This window comes from Anabrus simplex, chromosome 1, assembly GCF_040414725.1.
Source record: "Anabrus simplex isolate iqAnaSimp1 chromosome 1, ASM4041472v1, whole genome shotgun sequence".
Lineage (NCBI taxonomy): Eukaryota > Metazoa > Arthropoda > Insecta > Orthoptera > Tettigoniidae > Anabrus > Anabrus simplex.
Window position 1 is genome coordinate 1,405,470,079 of NC_090265.1, and position 23,320 is coordinate 1,405,493,398.

The 23,320-nt window shown below is 36.9% G+C and overlaps 1 protein-coding gene across 7 annotated transcripts in view; it reads left to right on the forward strand.

Moving 5' to 3' along the window:
- The window catches only part of LOC136858371 (zinc finger protein 594), a 393,129-nt gene that overhangs the window by 196,387 nt on the left and 173,422 nt on the right, over nt 1–23,320 (forward strand). For all 7 annotated transcript variants that reach the window (XM_067137863.2, XM_067137860.2, XM_067137864.2 and 4 more), the window contains 2 exons: nt 205–1,577; nt 11,240–11,343. In XM_067137863.2, coding sequence (XP_066993964.2) covers nt 205–1,577; nt 11,240–11,343 — 1,477 coding nt within the window. The remainder of the gene's footprint in view (nt 1–204; nt 1,578–11,239; nt 11,344–23,320) is intronic.

Below are 23,320 nucleotides of genomic sequence, written 5' to 3' on the forward strand. Positions count from 1 at the left end.
CATATATTTTAATTTTCCATATTTCAGTAATTCTGAAACATGGGAAAGAAAACACTAGTGAACACACTGATTTACTGGTCCTTTATCTTTCTGGTAGTAATAGTAGTGCTTTTGATTGAAATGAAAAGTTTAATGAAATTTGTTTGACTCTTACTCGTGAATTAGAATACTTTATTATGCATGACTGATCTTTAATCATTTCAGATCTATGTGATACCCAGCATTGATAATCTGCCGAATTCACATCCTCATGCTCAAAAAATTAATCAAATTGTTGCTGAAGAAAAACAGAAGTTCCTGGGAGTTGAGGAAATACTGAAAAAGAAGGAAAAATTGCAGAATACTGCAGTCATTATTTCTTCTCAAGAGTGTGAGAAAAACTGTAACTCTGAGATTCCAAATGCTACCAACACTGCAGATATTGCTGTTAGTTCTAGTTCACTACTTTTGCATTCTTCTCCTATAATGAGTCCATGTAAAGATGGTGGAAAGGCTACTTTAGAAAACAGTTCCTGTCCAAAATCATGTACATTGCATTTACCTGGTGACCATCGAACCTCCTGCTGTATTTCATATACAGATAATAAGAACTCTAATCTAACACTAAATTCATGTAATTTGTGTCATACAGTGTTTCTTGGAGAAGATGACCGTCAAGCACATTTATCAGAGAGTAAAAATTATAATTGTAAAATATGTAACAAAAATTTCTGTGATCAGGTTAGACTCCAGGATCATTCAGATGCCCATTGTTTGTCACAGTTTCACTGTAATGTCTGCATGATTGATTTTGGGGATAAAGAGACTTACGAGAAGCATATTACTGAGATGAACAGTGTACTTCCTGAGACTAGTGGACTGGTACATGAAAATCTTTCTCACAGATCACTGCATGTGTTGATTAATGAAATTTCTCCCCATGAACAGGAGACAATTTCTGCAATACATAGTTCAGTGAAAGTACCATCTGAAACTTATGCTGTTAAAGACAATAGAGCAGTTGTAAACAGTGCTGTAACAAATTTAGTTACATTGGATACTGGGATGTGTAACACAGGAACAAAGGAACTGATGGATAGTAATAACGATGATTCTGCAGGTATGAATGGCATATTGCCAACCACTATTGGTATTACCGGTATGATTTGTACGAATGCAGACTATCTTGTTCCTAATGTTTTAATACAACCTGTATCAACTATTATACAATCTGTACCTATTACATATTCAAGTCAAAATGAACTTGCTACTATGCCAGTAATTACTCTTCAGCCTGCAACATCACCTACCTGTATATCAGGCGAGCATCACAGTTCACCACTTATGCCAGTAAATGAACTAAGAAATGTAGCATTATTAAATACATTGGAATCTGTCCATCCATCCACAAATGTTGTTAGTGAAAATGAAAATCATGCTCAGAGAACAGTAGTCTCTCAAATAGATATGAATTCCATCATTCCCAGTGAACCTTCTGAAGTTTTGATGAGTTCAAACATGGGAGAGAACCAGAGAGAAGAACAAAATCAAGAGGTGTGTCAAGAAGTTCTTCAGCATCCGGAGGATAATCTTTTAAAGTGAGTATACTACCAGTATTGCTATATTTACAAAAAGAAAAAAAAATTCAGAATGAATTTCTCTCTCAAATACAGGGTGGAAGGAAACTGATGCATCTGAGTAACATACGTAAATTATCTTGTGGAGAGGATCACAATGTGTCACAAGTTTTAGGTCTGTAGCTTACACCATTCTTTAGGAAAGTTGTGTTTTGCGAATTGGAAAATTTGCTGGCGGTAGCTACTGATGAAGTTGCCAGGGTGCATGCACAGGCTTTTAAACCAGTTGCAGCCTGCTATTGTATCTTGAAGGTCAAGCATCTGCTGTCAAAAACAGTGTTAACATGTACTGTATATCCTGTTTCCAGAGGAACAACTAACAGTAGTACATTGACCAAATTTTGCGACAATACAAGGCATAACTTTAAACTTAAGAAACATAATGAAAATTCGGTAATTATTCAACAGTATAACATTAAGCGTAATTTGCCGTACTCCATTGATGATTATTCCTGCCCTTTATTTGTACCCTGAAGGTGAAAATGGGAAACCACGGAACACTATCTCCAAATAACTCGCCATCCGATTGCACCAAACTCACCAGAATAGCGTGCCGCTGTCAGCTGCGCCATGCTGCATAGGTTGGCCAGCCTGTTAATAAATACCATAATGAGAACACAACTGTCTGGCTGCATAGCTGGATGGCTAGTGTACTAGTCTGCCGTCCTTGAGGCCCTGGGTTTGATTCCTGTCCAAGCCAGGAATTATTACATTAACAAGTGTATTCCTGTGGCTCAGGGACTAGGTGTTTCTGTCATCTTCAACACTTGTATGCAGCACTCAAGAAAACATGACACTTACCACCACCATGTACACAAATAAACAAGGGAATTATAAGGTCCACCTATTCAATACTGAAGAAAATTTTGTGATAGATTCTACAAGTCTGTTAAATCTTCACATTTCATTTATTTAGTCATATGGGGCCAGTTTCGACAAAATTGTATATCATCATCAGCCAAGAAAAGAAAAGAAAACAGAGATATAAGAAATAAAAAAGATATAAGAAAATTTACATCTCTAGTAAAAATATACCAATAATTTACAAAATTATTCATATTAGGGCTAAAATCTTTATACAAATGTGAACTGGTAATCGTATTACATCGGTGTGTTTTATATGATGAGGTGTACACCATAATAATTGTAATTGAGAGATATGCTAAAAATCTTTTTACAATACGCCTTGTAGTAAAATGTATACAATTGTCCATTTTCGGTACTAAATAAGTGTAATATTTTTGTTTACACACAATTGAATACATTATTAAAAATAGATGGGTATTGTAATCAAGTTTCATGAAGCATGTTAACACGCAGCATTTCTCCTCAAATGGTTGGCATCAGGAAGGGTATCCGGCCGTAAAATTGTGCCAAATTTCCCAGCAGGAAAAGTGGAATAAAATGGGGTATAAGAGAAATAATCCATTGGCATCGCTGCTCACTAAGGCAGTCCACGTATGATTCCTGGCCAGTGCATGCAAGATTTATGAAAGGAAATATCATGTCCTATGGATCAGATTCTGCATAAAAATGGTGATCCTTGGCCAATGATCACAAAAGTAAAGATCACCTAAAACTCTTATGCATAGTTTACCTTTTTATTAGAAAAAATAAGGACAGAATGGTAAAGCATTTGTGTATCTTTTAGAGAGTAATACTCAGTCACATTGGTCATGTGATATGGTGCACATTATTACAGCAGATGTTTGAAATATCCACATTGGTGGTAAAACATGCTCGACACCTTCGAAGAAAATTCTCTTGAACCTTCCTCTTGGTTTTGACTGATGTCCTGAGCAGCTTCCAAGCTCTTGCAGGGTTTACACTTCTCTGCAATACAACTTAGATCACGTCTAGGCTCACCAGCTTCACGCCTGTGCATGGCATTTCTGTGATCAGCTATTCTCTGTATAGCTGCTAAAATCGTACACTGATATGGAGACCATCTTTGTGAAAATCACTCAGCATACGTCTCCGCAGCTGCAGGAGCATTCTGTCGTACTTTGCCATAAATTAAAATCATGTCCAAATATTCCCTGGATGTGAACTGTCCCATGACTAAGCGGTAGGTGTTCATTAGCTACATACTGGTCACATCTGGGTTGTAAACATTATGTCACAGGTCACTCCTCCCCTCCCAATGAGGCTGCCGACCTTGTGCACCATTTGCTTCATAGTAGCTGCATTGCCACATTTTCTTTGCTACCATTTAATCATAAATTCTTACCGCTAAATGCATCGAGATACAGGATAAATAACCAATAAGTATTTGTTCTGACACTTATTCCTAGGTGTTTGTACCCTCCATCATCTTGGGTTTTGAGCCATTAACCCTTTACATCACATATTTCATTGTGATATAGCATAATGATTTAAGCTACAGACCTGAAACTTGCAATATTGTGATCCTCTCCCTAAGATATATTATTTGTGTTATTTTGGTACATGTCTTACCTTCCACCATGTATACTCCCTTAGGAATATATACTATAAACTTCCAAGATGTCATTCATAAAGTTCTAAAACTAAACCGAAGTATTAGAGTTACCTTGATTTCCAGTTGTTTTATCACGGTTTAGGTAGTTTCCTTATGAGCTTTCATGAGTTCTATCTTCAGAATATCCATCGTTTTTCCCACTATTAAAAGTGATTATATGTAGATTGATGCTTTCATGTCCAGTATTATTAGACATGATAATCTTTTGGGAATTTGCCATGTCAAAGAAATTAAGAGTACATTTCACTAACTTCGCTCCACATGTTCAGAAGAAAAACATATCTGTCTATCACTAAGACTTCTCTAATAATGACAGTTGGAACTTAAAAATACTTAACCGTTGGTATGTTGTAAATGATACATCACCAGATGGCTCACTATGTGCTATAGCCTTCTGAGTGGGAAGTGACAATGCCATCTGAGTTCTAAGTAAGAAGTTTCATGTTCATATGTATGTGTGTTATGGAATAGACAGCAAGGTCATCAGACTAATCAACAATGATTTGGAGGAAGAATATTATAGGGAAAAACTGAATTAAGTGCTATGAATGAAAGATAAATACAAAAGAGTAGAACAGAGATCAAGATGAAAAATAAAGTGAGTAGAAAAAAATGTGTGTGGGCATTCTGCATTCTGAGGGGTGCGGGGGGATGGAAATAGTACAGACAAGTTGAAGAGATGAGAGTAAAAGAAGAAAGGACTCATTTAGTAACAGGTGTACACAGATGATGACTATATGACACATTGAGTGAACCCTGTAGTAAAGAGGAAGATATGAAATTGGACATTACATACATACATTATCATTATAGACTGTTATGCCTTTCAGCGTTCAGTCTGCAAGCCTCTGAGAATTTACTAAACGTCGCCACAATCCTCGATTTGCAACTAGTGTTGTGGCCCCATTTAGTTCTATACCTCTTATCTTTAAATCGTTAGAAACTGAGTCTAACCATCGTCGTCTTGGTCTCCCTCTACTTCTCTTACCCTCCATAACAGAGTCCATTATTCTCCTAGGTAACCTATCCTCCTCCATTCGTCTCACATGACCCCACCACCGAAGCCGGTTTATGCGTACAGCTTCATCCATCGAGTTCATTCCTAAATTAGCCTTTATCTCCTCATTCCGAGTACCCTCCTGCCATTGTTCCCACCTGTTTGTACCAGCAATCATTCTTGCTACTTTCATGTCTGTTACTTCTAACTTATGAATAAGATATCCTGAGTCCACCCAGCTTTCGCTCCCGTAAAGCAAAGTTGGTCTGAAAACAGACCGATGTAAAGATAGTTTCATCTGGGAGCTGACTTCCTTCTTACAGAATACTGCTGATCGCAACTGCGAGCTCACTGCATTAGCTTTACTACACCTTGATTCAATCTCACTTACTATATTACCATCCTGGGAGAACACACAACCTAAATACTTGAAATTATCAACCTGTTCTAGCTTTGTATCACCAATCTGACATTCAATTCTGTTGAATTTCTTACCTACTGACATCAATTTAGTCTTCCAAAGGCTAATTTTCATACCATACTCATTGCACCTATTTTCAAGTTCCAAGATATTAGACTGCAGGCTTTCGGTACAGTCTGCCATTAAGACCAAGTCGTCAGCATAGGCCAAACTGCTTACTACATTTTCACCTAACTGAATCCCTCCCTGCCATTTTATACCTTTCAGCAGATGATCCATGTAAACTATGAACAGCAAAGGTGAAAGATTACAGCCTTGTCTAACTCCTGTAAGTACCCTGAACCAAGAACTCATTCTACCATCAATTCTCACTGAAGCCCAATTGTCAACATAAATGCCTTTGATTAATTTTAATAATCTACCTTTAATTCCATAGTCCCCCAGTATGGCGAACATCTTTTCCCTCGGTACCCTGTCATATGCTTTCTCTAGATCTACGAAACATAAACACAACTGCCTATTCCTCTCGTAGCATTTTTCAGTTACCTGGCGCATACTGAAAATCTGATCCTGACAGCCTCTCTGTGGTCTGAAACCACACTGGTTTTCATCCAGCTTCCTCTCAACGACTGATCGCACCCTCCCTTCCAAGATGCCAGTGAATACTTTGCCTGGTATACTAATCAATGAGATACCTCGATAGTTGTTGCAATCCTTCCTGTTTCCTTGCTTGTAGATAGGTGCAATTACTGCTTTTGTCCAATCTGAAGGTACCTTACCAACACTCCACGCTAATTTTACTACTCTATGAAGCCATTTCATCCCTGCCTTTCCACTATACTTCACCATTTCAGGTCTATTTTCATCTATTCCTGCTGCCTTAAATTGGAAACAGAAAAAAATAAGAAACTATCTATGTATATATTTAGTGGTTGGCAACCACGTATTTTTAAATTGATCAAAATTATTAGGGTTCTGACGTATTTCCATCCCTTCCTGTAAGATTTTAGACCTATGGTGTTTTGTGTGGGTAAGAGCTCTAAGATCTTGAAACATGACTTCATGACGATAGGGTTGAGCTCGTCTATTGCTGACTGGTAGACGGATATTTAATTGGTGTTCCTTGATGCAAATACCAAAGGACTGTCATGTTTGGCCCATGTATACCTTGTTGTAAATACAGGGAACTTCATACACCCCAGAATGTAATAACGGAGACAGTTTGTTCTTGTTTTTACTTAAACTGCAACCAGTTTCTGTGATGGTGCCAAATACCATTTTGATACTTTGCTTAGCATTTTCTGAAAGAATGTTTCTTGAGGGTCAACCTTTTCAGTATCTTATACTGCATGCTCTTTTTGATTTATATAAATAATGTTACATCATTTCCATGTCTTAAGCGGGACATGTTTTGCCTTTTAGGCTTAAGGCATAGTAATGATGTAACATTATTTATGTAAATCAATAAAATCACATAATGTATTGAGAAGGTGGACCCTCAAGAAACATTCTTTCAGAATGTTATTCAATACGAACCAAACAAGTTGGGCTTCAGTGGAATAACCTTTCCTAAACCCAAACTGCCTTCTATCAAACCAATTATTAATTTCACAAACATGTCTTATATAATCAGAAAGAATGCTTTCCTAAAGCTTACATGCAATGCATGTCAAACTGACTGGCCTGTAATTTTCAGCTTTATGTCTATCACCCTTTCCTTTATATACTATATACTATAGCAACTCTCCGTTCATTTGGTAAAGTTCCTTCATGCAAACAATAATCAAACAAGTACTTCAGATATCGTACTATATCCCAACCCATTGTCTTTAGTATATACCCCGAAACCTTATCAATTCCAGCTGCTTTTCTAGTTTCCAACTTTTGTATCTTACTGTAAATGTCTTTGCTGTCATAGGTAAATTTTAATACTTTAATACTTTCCCATTTCTTACTGCAACCATTGATATCCTATCAATATTTTCTGGATTGCTCCCTGTTATGGTGAATTACTGCATCTTAGTTGCTCTTTTATTGTCAGAGAGTCATTTTAATAAAACGTATTTGGGTTCATTCTTAATATATGCCTCTTCCTATTATTGTTTCTGTATTTTTAGATTTGTATATTTATGATACAATTTGTATGAAGATACCCGCAGTAAAGTAAAAACACCTGTAGGAATGACTGAAACCTTTGATATAAAATCTGGGTTAAGACAGGGTGGTGTTTTGTCTCCTCTTTTTCATCACTGTGATGAACGAGATTCAGAGAAAAATACACCAAACAATTGGAGGTAAGAAAATTAAAGTTACCTTGTTTGCTAACGATATATGCTTGTGGGGAGACTCTAAAGAAGACCTTCAAGAACAAATAAATTCCTGGACAGAAGTTGCTAAAGAATATGGACTCATCTTCAGCCAAGAGAAACCAGTTGGAGGGGAAATCAGCTACAGATGAACCATCATTTCAAATATCTTAGGTGTTTTATTTCTGATACTGATTCTATAGACAAGGAAATTTCCCACAGAATTCAGACAGGTAGCAACTTCTGCAAAATAGTTTAAGACTTAACATGGAACACGAAAATACCAACAAAATGTAAGAGAGTCATATATAAAACCTATTACGTACCAATCCCGACCTATGGTTGCGAAACATGGAGCATGAGAAATAAAGATGTCAGTAGAATCCAGACAGCAGAAATGAGATTTGTCTGTAGCATGATCGGTGAAAACAGGGAGGGACAGAGTCCATAATAAGGAAATCTGCAAGCAGGCTCAAGTTGTAAGATTGCAGTACAGAATAAAATCGCAGCGACTGAGACGATATGGACATATGCAACGCATGGGAGATAATAGATTACTGAAACAAATGTATGATCTAAAACTTCAAGACAAAAGACCTAGAAGATGACCAAGACTCAGGTACAAGGACATGATGAAGATTGATATTGAACAGCGAGGACATACTTTGGAAAGCATCGAAGAATGAGAGATGTTCAGAGACCGAACTGGTGGAGAGGCCTCGTTCGTCGACCTATCACATGTATATTTATGATACACTACATAGTTGATTCAAATAATTTTTTTTAAATGTCAATCCAGTTTATTGAAGTTTGTGTAGATCATTTGCCATTTGTAATTATTAGGAAGTGGATTTTTATATTATTACATATTTTTCTTGCATAACTTTTACCACAATTTATAAAGTTTATTATTCCTGTTGTGCATACCCAGGGGTAAAAACCTATCTTATTTCACATAAAAACACATATTTTCACAACATTTTTATGTAAATAAATATTTTAAGAAAATGCACACAAATTGGCAATATTTACTACTCAATAAAATTTAAAATGCTTCTGTGTTATAAAATAATGCTCTTATTCACATTTTTTTATTAGGTTATTATTTTTAAGTGTATCTAATATCATATTTCTGAATGTTGTAGCTATTTATGGACTTCCTTCCTGAAGTTTAAAAACTTGCTGGTCATTGGCTATGTCGTTACCTTTAGACAGTGATTTGATTTGCTACACAGTTTGTTTCCCTCACTGTTTGAGTTAGCTAGCATTCTGATTCACCCCGCTCAGATTTTGTTTATAGAATGTCAGCAAAAGACAATCATGAAGAGATAAGGTGATAGCGAATACCGTAGATTTAGCTACGTACTGAAAGGATATTGCCCCCATTAGAAGTTAGTGGGATTGTGTCACTCAGGTCCACATATAATTCCCATGGCTGCATGATTTTGTTGGAATTTCTAAAATAGAAGAAATATTTCCTTCAGTGTCTAATGCCATTCTTTTCTTATTGAAACAGCAATTCACTGTAAATGCGTGTGTCTTAACCTGCAAAACAGTGACAAAAGTGAAGTCTAGTACAAGATTGCATCTTCAACAATATGTAGAGGAATTTTAAAATAAAGTATTATTTTGTCAACCGTGTGGTAAAACAGTAATTGCAGATCAATGTTCTCAGGTAACTCAGCACTTGTTCCCGTGTTATTTAGATGTATGTGGGGCATTTCTTTGTGCCGACATTCCTCTTGGCAACATAAATAATCTGAGACAGAAAAATTTACTAAAAAAATATGTTAATTGTATACCTCCAGATGAATTCACATCAAGGAAAAGCTATGTCCCAAAATGTTACAAAGAAATTTTACAAAGAATTCAATAGACTATGGGTGAGCATTGTTGAAACCAATTATTCAAGTGGCATAAAAGTAAGAAATGATGTAGTTGATGTGTTGAAGAATGACAAAACTGCTTGTGAAGATCCTTATTTGCTAGCGTGGAAAGAAATGCCTGCTGCAAACCATGTCATTGTAGCTAGGTTGTATAATGAAGTCATGAACTTACTTTGGCCAAAAGGTGAAAAATATGACAATGTATTTTTTCTACTTACTAATAGTGCAGCTTATGTGAGAAAAGCAGCTAAAGTTCTTTCTGTAAGCTGTCCAAAAATGATACAGGTAACTTGCCTTGTTCATGCTCTACACAGGTTATGTGAAATTGTAAGGACTCAGTATCGTGAAGACCGGGCAAGTTGACCATGCGGTTAGGGTCGCGTAGTTGTGAGCTTGCATTCAGGTGATGGTGGGTTCAAGTCCCACTGTCAGCGGCCCTGAAGTTGGTTTTCCATGGTTTCCCATTTTCACACCAGGCAAATGCTGGGGCTGACCCTTAATTAAGGCCACAGCCGTTGCCTTCCCAATCCTAGCCCTTCCCCGTCCTTTTGTTGCCGAAAACCTTCAGTGTGTTAGTGTGACGTTAATCTGCTAGGAAAAAGTATCCTAAAGTGAATAAATTAGTGTCTAATGGCAAAAATGCCTTTGTAAAAAGTACACTAAAAATAGATCTGTTTAAAGAGGAAAAATCCAGGTTTTACGCTTCCTTTTCTGCCTACTGTCATGTGATGGGTACCTGGCTTAAAGCTGCGGTATACAACACAGACAATTTAGAAATTTTTGCAGCTGTTGTGAATGCACTTCTTAAAAACAACAGGTTGTCAATTGGGATTTTTCAAGAGTTACTGAAAGGCAGCTCTTTGAATTTGCATTTATATCTGTCTATCTAAGCTTTTTGTGTAAAACCATAAAGTGCACATGAAAAGTCCTCTAACCTGTTGACAAAAATATTGAAGGAAGTATGTGCTGTTGAAAATAAACTAAATTCACTTTCACATTGTTTTTGCCATTTTTAAACAAAACATTACCTTTTTTTAATACCATATCTACTCTGGCACATGAAACATTAATATACCATACTGTACTTTTGCAAAAAATCAGCTTCATTTTCTGTATCAACTCTTATTTACATTAAATCAATAAATTAATTAATGTGCTTAAAGCAGATGTATAGTATCCAACAGGTAGAAGTTTACTTTTATTAATTTAATGTATACTGTTCTTCTCCATACACAGACATCCATTTGCCTTAAGGAGCATGTTTGGTAGCACCCTATTTTAATACATTACCTTATGCTTATTTACCTCTTGAACATGAGTTGTTAAGTTATATTTAAAGAAGAGTATTTAAAACTTTTTATCAAATATTTTTAGGATTTTTAACACTCAAGAAATAAATATATTTCACATTTTTAGCACATAAAAATCTGCTCCCTAGTAATTATACTGAGTATATTGCAAGCAGGCTTTTTTAATTCTATAGTCTTTTTGCTTTTTGTTTTCTTCTCTTTAGAGATAATGACCTTCTTCATGCTTCTGGAAAATATTTGTGTACATCTTGTGGAGAAGAGTTTCCAAACTCAGATTCTCTATCTCGGCATGTCAAGAGTCATTCAGGTAATTCACATGATATTATTGATATCTCTGAAGTGTGACAAAGTAGTATGTAAATGTACTTCCAACTAGAAATGAAAATTTATATGAGCAATTCTGAATAAATTTTAAGGTAATTGTGGACTGAACGCTGAAAGGCATAACAGTCTATAATGATAATGTATGTATGTATGTATGTATGTATGTATGTATGTATGTATGTATGTATGTATGTATGTATGTTTGTTTGTTTGTTTGTTTGTTTGTTTGTTTGTTTGTATGTTATGTATGTATGTGTGCCATTTCACTGTTCCCAACAAGATCTAATTGGAACGAAAATGGAGTTCAAGTCATCAGAACGTCGATAATAAAGTGTCAGAGTACTACTATCAGCCGAAGGAGTAATGTTTTCGTCAAGTGCTCAACGAGAAAGGAGCATAGAAAGTGGTGGTAAAGAAAGACATGAGAAGATTATTATTTTTTTTTATACTCAACATTCGATTCGCACAGAAGGAGAACATCACGGACATACTCAAGAGGAAGGAAAACATCATTCTCTCAAAATACTGATCATAAAATAGAGAGAAACCTTTGTCCACAAACTGTTTTACAAAGTATTAGCGCTCAAGAATATTTCACTCCGTGAAATTAAATTGTACTTTTGGAATATAAAGACTTCCACATTGCTACGTCATGATATCTACCCAAGATGACGTATTAGTCGATACAATCAATTCCGAGAGGCTACATAGCTGTAATATCGACAGAGAGAGAGAGAGAGAGAGAGGAGAAGAATATATATACACATATATTTCCATAATTCAACTGAAATATTCATTTTTACGCATTGCAAATTTTAGAATACTTCCAAGATCAATCTTCTAAAAAGTAATATTCCTATATCATATTCAGATTGTAGAAAAGCATATCCATAAGATGACGACATTAACCAAACTGACGTCTTGTTTTGTTCCGATTGCTCAAGAGACCAGCAGCAACATGCATTAAGAAAACGAAGGCGAAGCTATCTAGGTTATGGCGACGCGGGATGACGTTTCCAGCCCATAAGGACCGATAACCAGCCGAGACACTCCCAGATGTTCCCGAACAGATGAGGGAAATGCCATGAGCTGTGCCTACATGTCCATCCACCCGGACATGAGATGACAGCGGGGGAATCAAAGCAAAGATAAGTTTCTTTAAGTCAATACTATAAGTGAAAATTTATTTATTTTTCAAAGTGCTATTTTAATTAATGTCAGTGAAATGATAATATATATGGGAAGACGAATACCATGGTTAGGTTAAATGTTAATGGGTATTCATTGGACCTAAACATCAAATCCGTGTATAGGATGTAGTCAACCAGTGATAATAAAGCATCCCGTTCGTAATGCTGTCAATGTAATATGAAAGGAGGTTAAATTTTTTTTTAATCTCTTGGTGAATTTTATACGACGTTGCGATAAACACTAGGCTTATGTGAGAACTTATGACACCAAATAATAGTGGAAATGAGATTGTATGTAGGATATGCTTGATAAATAGAAGGATATGGTAATATTTTACGAAATTATTAAAAGATTGAGACTATGACGGAGTAGTCAGGTAAACGGTCAATGATGACAGATATACGTCGAATTGGAATGAATTAATGAGTTTACTATTATATGAAGTGTTATATGATGAATAATGTGAAGTGATGGTTTATATGTGAATAATGATATGAGGTTGTGATGATTAATATTGGTGATGATTATTGTTCACCGTAAGTGAGGTCATAGTTTATTTTAATGAGAATAGTATTTCAAGTTACATATTGAGATGATGAATGAATATTATTTGTCTTCAATTGACCGTTGATCCTTGAATAAACCATATATTGTGTAGGATACGATCTCAGGGATGTCCGTATGTTGATATTTTAATTGTAGATCGTCAGATAGTTTCTGATGAGAAAGTTGATATGAAATTAGCCTACATCCATGTGTTTCTTCTGATTGTAAGAATTTTCTCACATATTAGGGAAGCTTTGAAGTTTATTCCAATGCATTATCCGATATCACTGGTGACTTATCTTCACAACTGAGGGTTGTTGGTAGTAAGTAGAGTCTTCTCACAAGATATACCACCCAATTACAGTATGATTAGATTGAGTGATGGTCAGATACACTTGATAGCACAATTTTATGACATAGATATGCACTTGAATTAATTAATGCTCTTAAATAAGAGATAATTTTGCATAATTTCTAGATATGATGTTTGATCATGATATTTTAAAGAATATAATGACTTAAAGGGGTTATCTTTGTCTCTGTAAGAAGAGTTACCAAGAAATTTGAGAACGTGTTTGAAAAATGTAATACATATTTTCTGAAGACATTTTCCCATGTTAATCTGGTTGTATATTTGAGCACAAATAGTTGAATCAAGCAAAGTTACTTTATTACAAGGAATGAACGAATATTAGATGAAAGCAAGTAGGATTTTTGGAATAGTTTCACAAGAATTCATAAAATGAAAGATGTGATTCTAATTTAATTTATTTGTAACCAAGTATGGAAGCTGCGTCCAACATTTAACCCCTTCAGTGGCACGCCCGAGAAATTCTCGGGTGGCGCACGCCTGCCCATAACGTCACCGCCCGAGAAATTCTCGTTTAGCTGCAGTGTTCATTTCGCGATCGCCCAATAATTTCTCGGGTGCTCTAATCTCTTTGGAAAATGTTTTCAAGCATTCTCAACAAATGGCGGGAGGATTTCCAGCTGTATTCACGAAGCGTCTGGCCTAAAATATGCCTTATCTTTTCTACTTTACATATACAACCTCTGGCCAGCTGACGAGGTAAACAGAAATGGCGAGCGCGAAACGGAAGAGAAGTTTGTCTGAAGACAAAATAAGGAACTACATCAAAGATGAATCTCTAAGTGACATTAGTATTTCTGATAGTAGCTATAATGGTACTATTGATTCTTCAGATGATGACCTCAGTAATTGTAGTGAAAGTGAAGAAGGTATTACGTCAGAAGCTAAGGTGATGGTAGATGTTGAATATACATTCGTTTGGAAAATGTGTAAGCCTGGGGATAGTGCGCGACCTAATATTATTCCATTTACGGCAAATCCTGGTGTGAGGATAATCAGAGGTGAGTGCGATTGACTGTTTTGAACTGATTGTAACAGATGAAATTGTAAATTTGACAGTGCCCAAAAAAATTTGTTGGCCCTATTCTAAAATTGCATTGAAAAACTTGTAAATAAATATCCGCATGGAAGGGCACAGTTTTGGAAAAAATAAACTCTTACAAAATTTGGCAATTGATTGCGTTAGTGTTGCTGATGGGAATAATACAAAAGCATGAAATAAGAATGTATTGCTCACAGGACAGTATAGGTCCTACTCAAAACACCAGTGTTTTATGATTTTTATGAAACTGTATCACAGGCCTACTGTTAAAAAGTGTTAATAGAGTGTAAAGTAAGATTTTATTAACCTTGAATAATATATGAATGTGTTCCCTTAATAATTGTTACTCATTCCTTGCTTCCTAAAAATAAATAATTTCCTCCGAAAAACCTCACTTTTCTGGCACAGGAGGTCTCCCAAAACCCGCCACCGAAGGGGTTAAAGACTCTCAGTCTACGACAGTGTATATATTGTGATTCGTTTGTAATTTTCATTCATTCAGTTAGATGCATCTAATGTCTTTTTCAATCTAATGTTTTTCAATTAATGTCATTTAATGTAATGTTTTCATTTTAATTATTCCAATTTGAGATTTTGTTTTCAATTTAACATTTCCAACTTAAGATTTCAAGATAATTTCGAGATATCTCAATGCTTCTCACTTACTGTTTCAAAGAGGAATTCATGACAACTTTTTGCGTCAGACCTTTCTTGATTTTCAATAAATAATGCATAGTAAAAACCTAGCCATTCTTTTAATGACTTCTAGAATAGATGCTTAGATGTTAGTGATAACCACTTGATAATTTCGTAAGCCGGAGGTGGAAACTAACTAGGAATGCGGGTAGGAGACGTCCTCTGCGTAAGTTAGGTATTTCCACTAGCATAAATCGGTGATCTTTTCTCTAATGAGGAACCCATACATCATAAACTTTGAAGAGCGAGAAATGGGATTATATTCGAGCTAGCCTGGATCTCATGCGACTCGACCTGGACGCGGGAACAGCGCATACGTGTGTGTGCGTGGTGTGCATGTGCGCCCACCCTATAGTTGTGGTTAGTAGCTTTGAGTGCACCATACAAGAGCATGTTTTTGTTACATAACAGTACATCTGATGTATATTATTTGCATATAAAGTCCTAGACCTCAAATTTATTTTCAAGCATCTATTGAATGATAATTTTTTGAATAAATACCCCCATCCCCTAGTTCTGGATCACCTGAAACTGGGGAGAGAGCATTCATTTATTGCAATTCATTAAATTCAGTACCTGCATTATATTCTCCTCATAAAAATATTTGACTATTACTATACTAAATATAATTTTTTTCTCCTAGATGTTAACAATGTTATATTGTCCAGGACAACATGTATCTTTCCCTTCCTTACCTTATTTAGTGCCTATGTTTGTGCCACAAGTCTTATAGAGTTATCCTACCATTACAACATACATTATGACTGAATTGAATTGAATTGAATGAATGAGTGGATGACTGCATGAATTGGTAAGCGGATGATTTCATGGTTGAATTGTGGTTGTGCATGTATGAATTAATAACACTCTTCTAACCCTGTCATGGTTAGCCACTAACTGAGGAGAGAGCACTGATGAATGAGTGATAAGAGTGAGCAAATGATTTGATGGACTGAATTGAACATTTGATTATGAATGAAATGCTGACTGCCTAAATGAATGAATTCCAAATCATCTCTTCCAGTCGTGGATAACTACCAACTATGGAGAGAGTTTCATGAATTATGAATTGATGATGGATGCTTCCATGACTGAATTGTGTTCATGCCTGAATGTATGAATAAACACTCTTCTCTCCCAGTCAAGGATAGCCACCAGCTGGGGAGAGAGAATTCAGTAATGGATGAGTGCTTAATTGTGAACTGATGAAATAACTTGTTTGTGGATTAATGAAATACTGACTGCCTAAATAAATTCATGAATTGACGGATGGCTGAGTGCATGAATGAATGGACTGGATTCCAAGTCCTCTCTTGCAGTCACAGAAAACCACCAACTTGGGAGAGAGTTTTATGAATAAATGAATGAATGAAGGGATGTTCTTGTTAAATTCACCTGAGCTTTAATAGGTAATTAAATTAATGAAAAAAGATAATTACATGACAGTACAACAATCTACATATATTACTACACTTTATATTTTATTTCACCTATTAGTAATTATATTCATTATTCTAGGACAGGTATGTCTCTTTTCCTTCTTATCCTTATCCTTCATTATTCTTGTTTAGGTTTGATTTGTTTTATCATATTTTCTTGTACCACATACTTTTTGAAATACAAAAAAATTGCTATTTATCCTGGTGTAATCCACTCTTTGCCAGCCCCATGATGTAGGGGTAGCGCACCTGACCTTTACCCAGAGGCCCCGGGTTCGATTCCTGGCCAGGTCAGGGATTTTTACCTGGACCTGAGGGCTGATTCGAGGTCTACTCAGCCTATGTGATTAGAATTGAGGAGCTGTCTGACGGTGAGGTAGCGGACCCGGTCTAGAAAGCCAAGAATAACGGCCGAGAGGATTCATTGTACTGACCACACGACACCTCGTAATCTGCAGGCCTCCGGGCTGAGCAGCTTTCGCTTGGTAGTCTAAGGCCCTTCAAGGGCAGTAGTGCCATGGGGTTTGGTTTGGTTTGGTTTGGTAATCGACCCTTTATTTAATACTTTAACAGTTGTATAAAATTCTCTCTTTCTATTTTTGTTTTATATTCATTACCAAAATATTTAACTCTCAGCCCTTCAGCTCCCCTACTTGCTCTTAATAGATGAACCTCTTCCATTTTTCTCCTCAGAATAATCACTGATTTTTATTCTTTCTCTCTGACCCTTATTTTTTATATATCCCCATTAGCTACTACACCATGCCTCTTACTTCTCTGTTAGGAAGCCTTTCTGTCCTTATTGCCATCATCATCATCATCGATTTTCTGCTCCAGCAAGCCGGGTGCAGGTGTTTACGAGCCTCTTCCAGTTCGTCCTGTCCATCCACAGCTGATGTTCTACCTTTTGCTGCCAATTTACATCATGTTTGGCAAGGTCTTTGAAAATTTGCTTTTCCCAACTATCATGAGGCCTCCCTGTGGCCTCTTACCAACATTTCTTTCTTATTCCCATACTTTGTGTAATTTTATAAAATTCCAGCAATGTTTTTGGTTCCACATTCTGCCATAATCATCTGTTTCTCAATGTCCTTCACTCTAATCATTACTTTCTTTCTGAATTCCTTATCTTTATTCTGAATCTCTTTACCCCAGTAACTTCCCATTCCTATTCTATCGAGCATCCTTTTTACATTCGTTAGCCAGTAATCATCCTTAGAGTGTTTCATCTGTTGTTGTTGTTATACTAAATTCAGAATTTACCCTCCCTTCTCCCCCTCTTAATCTTAACCAATATTTTATTACTTTCCTAGCTATATCTGCTTGAATGTTTATATCTTCACATAGTTTTCTAACTCTGCTATTGGCTGTGCAATATGGATGACCAATAATTATTTTACAGAATTTATTACTTCATCATTATAATCATCATCATTTTTATTTCCATTTTCCCGTGTCCAGCTCCTGCCAGGTCAAGGTGTTGATCGCACTTCTCCACCGTTGCCTCTCCTTCCACCACTCCTCTTTGGTAATTGTATTCCAGTCCAGTCTTCTTTTTCTTATACTGTTTTTGACAGAGTCCATCCATCTTGCTCTGGGCTGCTCTCTTACCCTCTTTCCTTCTATTTTAGCCTTCGACACTTGTTTTGGTATCCTCCCCTCTTCCATCCTCATAACATGTCCAAACCATCTCAATTTATTCTTCTCCATCCTGTTGTTGTTGTTGCTGTTGTTGTATCTTATGGCTAGCCCGGATTCCAATCCATCAGCTTGTTTTGTTTTGGCCTACTGGGAAGTGGAGTGAGAAGAGAGATGAATGTACAGTATTCATGTCCCAATTCTATTTTTCTTGTCCTGTGAGTCATCTGTATATATTTTTAGTCATTGATTAGATGGATATCTTTCTTCTATTGTACAGAGGGCTGGCCGTTTTAGATCATATGGTGAACAATCTTTCTTGCAGTCCTCTTCTAGCAAGGTAAGATCTGCAGTCACTTGTATATATTTACTGGGGTTGACTGGCATATAGAGTGGTTCAAATTTTATTTGCAGATTGCTGTTGTTAATATATTCTTTGGCGAGACTCAAAGTAGCAGGAAATTTGCACAAAATATTAGAAGAATTAAGAGAAAATTTCATAAAGAAATAATAAATTCTGTAGAGGACAATTATCATAAAACAAATTCCAGAAATTATTATAAGATTTTTGGAAGACAATTACAAAATATGATCCTCCTATTTGAATGCCAAAAGATAAAAATCGTAAATTCTTCTTCTTCTGTGGCACTACAGTCCAGCCTGTAATTTGTCCTTTCCAACGAGGTTCTTCCATTCATCACGGTCACATATTGCCCTTCTCCAATTTCTGCATCCGAGCTCTTTCCTGGTTTTGATCCAAATACATTCTTATGTTGTACTAAAATTTCCTTAATTTTCCCACGAGCTTCTTCACTCAATGGTGCCTCAGCTAACTTTTCTGGTAACAATTTTGAAAATTTTTCATCTTCCTTGGCTTCGAAGTTTAACATCATAGCCTCAAAATACTCTGCTAGCTCATCACAATTTTCTACAAAATTTACTGGGAATTCAAATGATTCTTCTTTCCCCTCAGTTACAGATGCTGTCCAAATCCTTTCATCTCCAACATTTTCTTTGACCTGGTCCAATCTCAGCTCTTCTCTAGAATTTTGTGTCCAAAAAATTATGTTATTGTTTCCCATATCTATCAAGGCATTATATTCTCCGAGAAAATCTGCACCAAGAATTAAGTTAAATTCCATCTTTGGTAAAATTACACATGGATGTGACATGACTAAATTTCCAATTTGGATGTCCAAAAGAGCCTGCTCCTTACATACAGCAGTCTTGTCTGGTACAATTCCCCTAACTTTTAGTTTTGATAAAGGAATAGTGAGTACTTTCATCCCTAATTTCAGTTCGTTGATAAGTGCCTGAGACACTACACTAATTGACGCTCCTGTGTCCACCAAAGTCTTCACACGTAAATGACCAGCTCTGGTATATATTACGGGTAAGCGCTTTACAGATTTATAATTTTGTGGCACTTCTTCTTCCAGTAAATCCTCTGGTTTTATAATCCAACTGTCTACGGATACTACAGTCCATCCATTATTATCCCCTTCGGTCAAATTCAGGCTATCATCCTCATTATCTATTGTGCTTTTTTTTTTTTTTTTTGTCCATCTCTCTGCCCTCATAATTAGGTGCATTGGGATTCAACCTATTTTCTTGCTGTCTTACATGGTTTTCCCTTTGAGCAACGCTTTCTGCCCCATGACAGTCTTCATTACTGCTGGCTTGTATGGCTCCTCTCCATCGGTCTTCCTCCTGCCTTTTTCCTCTCAACTCTTCAATATTCCGTCTTGACTCTTCGCTTCTTTGGTCATGGTTCTCCTGGTAATTTCCTCTCCCTGCTCTTGAATGTCGCTCTTTCTCATCCCAGCGATAGTATGGCCTTCTGGGTCCACTATAGTTTCGATACTTGTATCTTTAAGTCCTCCCGTTGTGACCGCTTGGATAACTATATCCTCGCTGATTTGTGCCATTTTTTTAATAGTTATTTCCTCTATATTGATCTCTTCTGTCTCTCCGCTGCCAACTTCCCTCCTGAGGTACAGCATTTCCACTCACGAGGTACTGTCTGAGTCCCTGAGCTCTGCTGATTATTACGCCTCCTTATTTTCGGTGGATTGCTTCCTTCTTCTACCTCTACTGTATGGATAGCCTCAACATGCCTCAACCTTGGCTGATTTTGACTTAACATTAAGTCTAGTTGCCGTAAAGTCACTTCCGCTTCGGCTGCTGTTTTGACATTAGCAGCAATTAGTGTCCTCTGTACTTCGAGGGGTAATTGCAGAGATATCGCGGCTATAATCTCGCTCTCGCTTGGGGGCATGTCTAATTCCCTAAATTTGATCATTTGTGAAATGAAGAACTGAGAGAACTTTGTTGGAGACGTGGCTGGGTACCTGCGCGAATACAGGTCCATTCTCAATTATTGTTGCATCGACACATCCCAGAACTTCTTAAGGAAAGCCTCCTTGAACTCCTCATACGTAGTGAACGTGTATCGAAAAGCATTTGCCCATTCCGCAACTGAGTCACCCAAAAATTTCTCTACCGTTCTCAATTTACACTCCGGTGGCACTCTGTAATCCGATAAAAAATCTTCCATCTCTCTCAAGAAAGCTTTAGATGTTCTTTCATCGTTTTCCGTAAATTTCCGTGGTTTTTCTTCACTACTCCATAAGATATTATAAATAGGAACGTTATGTGTCTCGTTAGGAGTCAAACAGTGAACCTCCTGATGCGGTGATTGTACAAGATCGCTCAGCGCAACGTTATCACTAGTTTGACTCGGTGCCTTTTCCACACTGGTTTGTTGAACAGCACATTTCAATTTACTGAGCTCTTTGTCAGTCCGTAAGTCTAACAATTCTAATTTATCTTTCATGTAAGCAATTTCCTTTTCTACAGCCCCTATCTTAACTTGATTTTTCTGTGAAACTTCCGTCCACGTCTCCAGACTCGAACCAAGTACCTGTAAGTCTTCCTTAGTTCTTTCCCTGTCTGCCATTATCATACTTTTAACTTCTTTGCCAGTCTCTGCAATGTCCTCCTGCATTTCAGAGCAAAGCTGATTTTCCATTTCCTTCAGTCTATCCTCGGTCTCTCTTTGCTTCACCTTAAGCTTCAGGTCAGTCTTATCTTCCGTCTTCTGTTGAGCCTCTGTAATTTGTTTACCAACGTCCACGGTGAACTCTTCCAGTCTCGTCTCCGTGTCAATCCGCAGCTTATCAGTTGCGCCTCACTGAAGTGTAATTTCCGCTGTAGCCTCTTCTAACATATACGATAAATCTCCCAGTCACTTATCTGTGCTAGTCATATGTTCTGTCACCCGATCGGCGATTTCCTCAACAGTGTCTTTAATTTTTTCAGTCTGCGTCTGTGTTTTTATGTTTTACTGTCTCTAGTTGCTTCTCTAATTTTCCCATTCCTTTTAAACAGCACGTACGAACAAAGTCGATTTTTCCCTGTAGTTCAACGGTCGCCACCTTGAATTGCTCGTCAGTTTTCTCTGCCGCATGCTTAAACTGTTCATCAGCCCTTTCCGCGACCTACTTTAACTGTTCGTCAGTCCTATCTGCCACTTGTTTAAACAGCTGTCTAGTCTCTTCCATACGCTCCTGCACCCTTCTGTCCATCTCCGCCAACAACTCTTGCATCGTCATCACCATACCAAAAACGTATATTGAGAAAACGCAGAGATGCTCCCCGCTACCTAGTATCCTATTCCGTATCTTGGGTACTCCATCTGAATAATCTTTACTTTACTGATAAGCTTCTATGATTTACGTTAATCATCATACAAAGAAAGCATGGCCTCCAATTCGCCATATAGAAGCTTCCTATCGATTCGAGATATTTATGTTCTACCGCGAATAACAAACAAACGCGTTGTCCTTAATTTTGAAAAGACTTACTAATATTACAGCCCCAAATTCTTATAATCCAAACATCATTAATTTACCTGTCTTTTGGGCTCTAGGCTAAGTACTAGACAACAGTACTGGGCTATATTTACCATAAATACCTCCGACTCAAGACTAATATTCCAGCATAGGTCTACCAGTCTCGAATCATCACCATTTATTGTAAATATCACCACCATTTTCTTAAGACTGAGGTGATATAAGTCCCTAGCCTTACTCTAAATCAAATAGAATTATAATTACTGGCAATTGAAATTTGCTCTGCACACAAATTCCAGGCTATGTCAAAATCAACACATGTCTGAAGGACACATCATCGACCATTCTACCTCATTAGAGAAATCTTTTTATAGTTCTCAGACTCAAATAGAGTTCCTTTATCACAACGACATGCCTTATTTATCGGCTATGTGTTTCTCATTCGTCCTAACATGGTTTAAATCAAACATTTTTGCCGATATTCCTAACGTTATGCATTTAGATTTTACTCTGTTTTCTAAATACACAATTTCCGATGAAACCTTGCCCTTTCATGTCCGCCTACTATCATTCGTAGTACTGAACATAGGACTCTAGACTCAAGTTGTCTGAATGTTAGGTTGCCAGATTCCTAAGTTGCGCCTTTGGTTCGAAATTACCTATCTATCATTCTTAAATTTAATAATTATCTGGATACCAACTCTCGGTCTCTTCCAGCTTTCGAACCATGATCCTAATCCTATCTAGCCTTCGGAATGGCTCGTCAAACCACATTCACTATCGTAAATCTCAATTTGACCTGCCCAAATTTACAAGTACAATCTAGACATCTTTGGGTATCACAAAAATACTCCCAGCGGGATACGAATATACGCCAAAATGCCTACTTGCCCTAGTTGCGGCGCCAAAGTACTGTACCGTACCCAGGGGTAAATACCCTGTAGGACGATGCCTCCATTCTTGTATGAACATCCGACTAACTCAGGGTTGGGCAGAGAGTGGGTTGGTCGTCAATTGGGTCAGGATAAAAGTCGAATTTCTACACTTAAATATAAGTAAATGACAGGAAAATGGAGGTATAACTCGAATGAGAAACAATCATATGGGGTAGGATGAATTTATTCATAAATATCCCCGAATCATTCTACTTGAAATCAATTAAATCAAATAATAAAATAGCATTA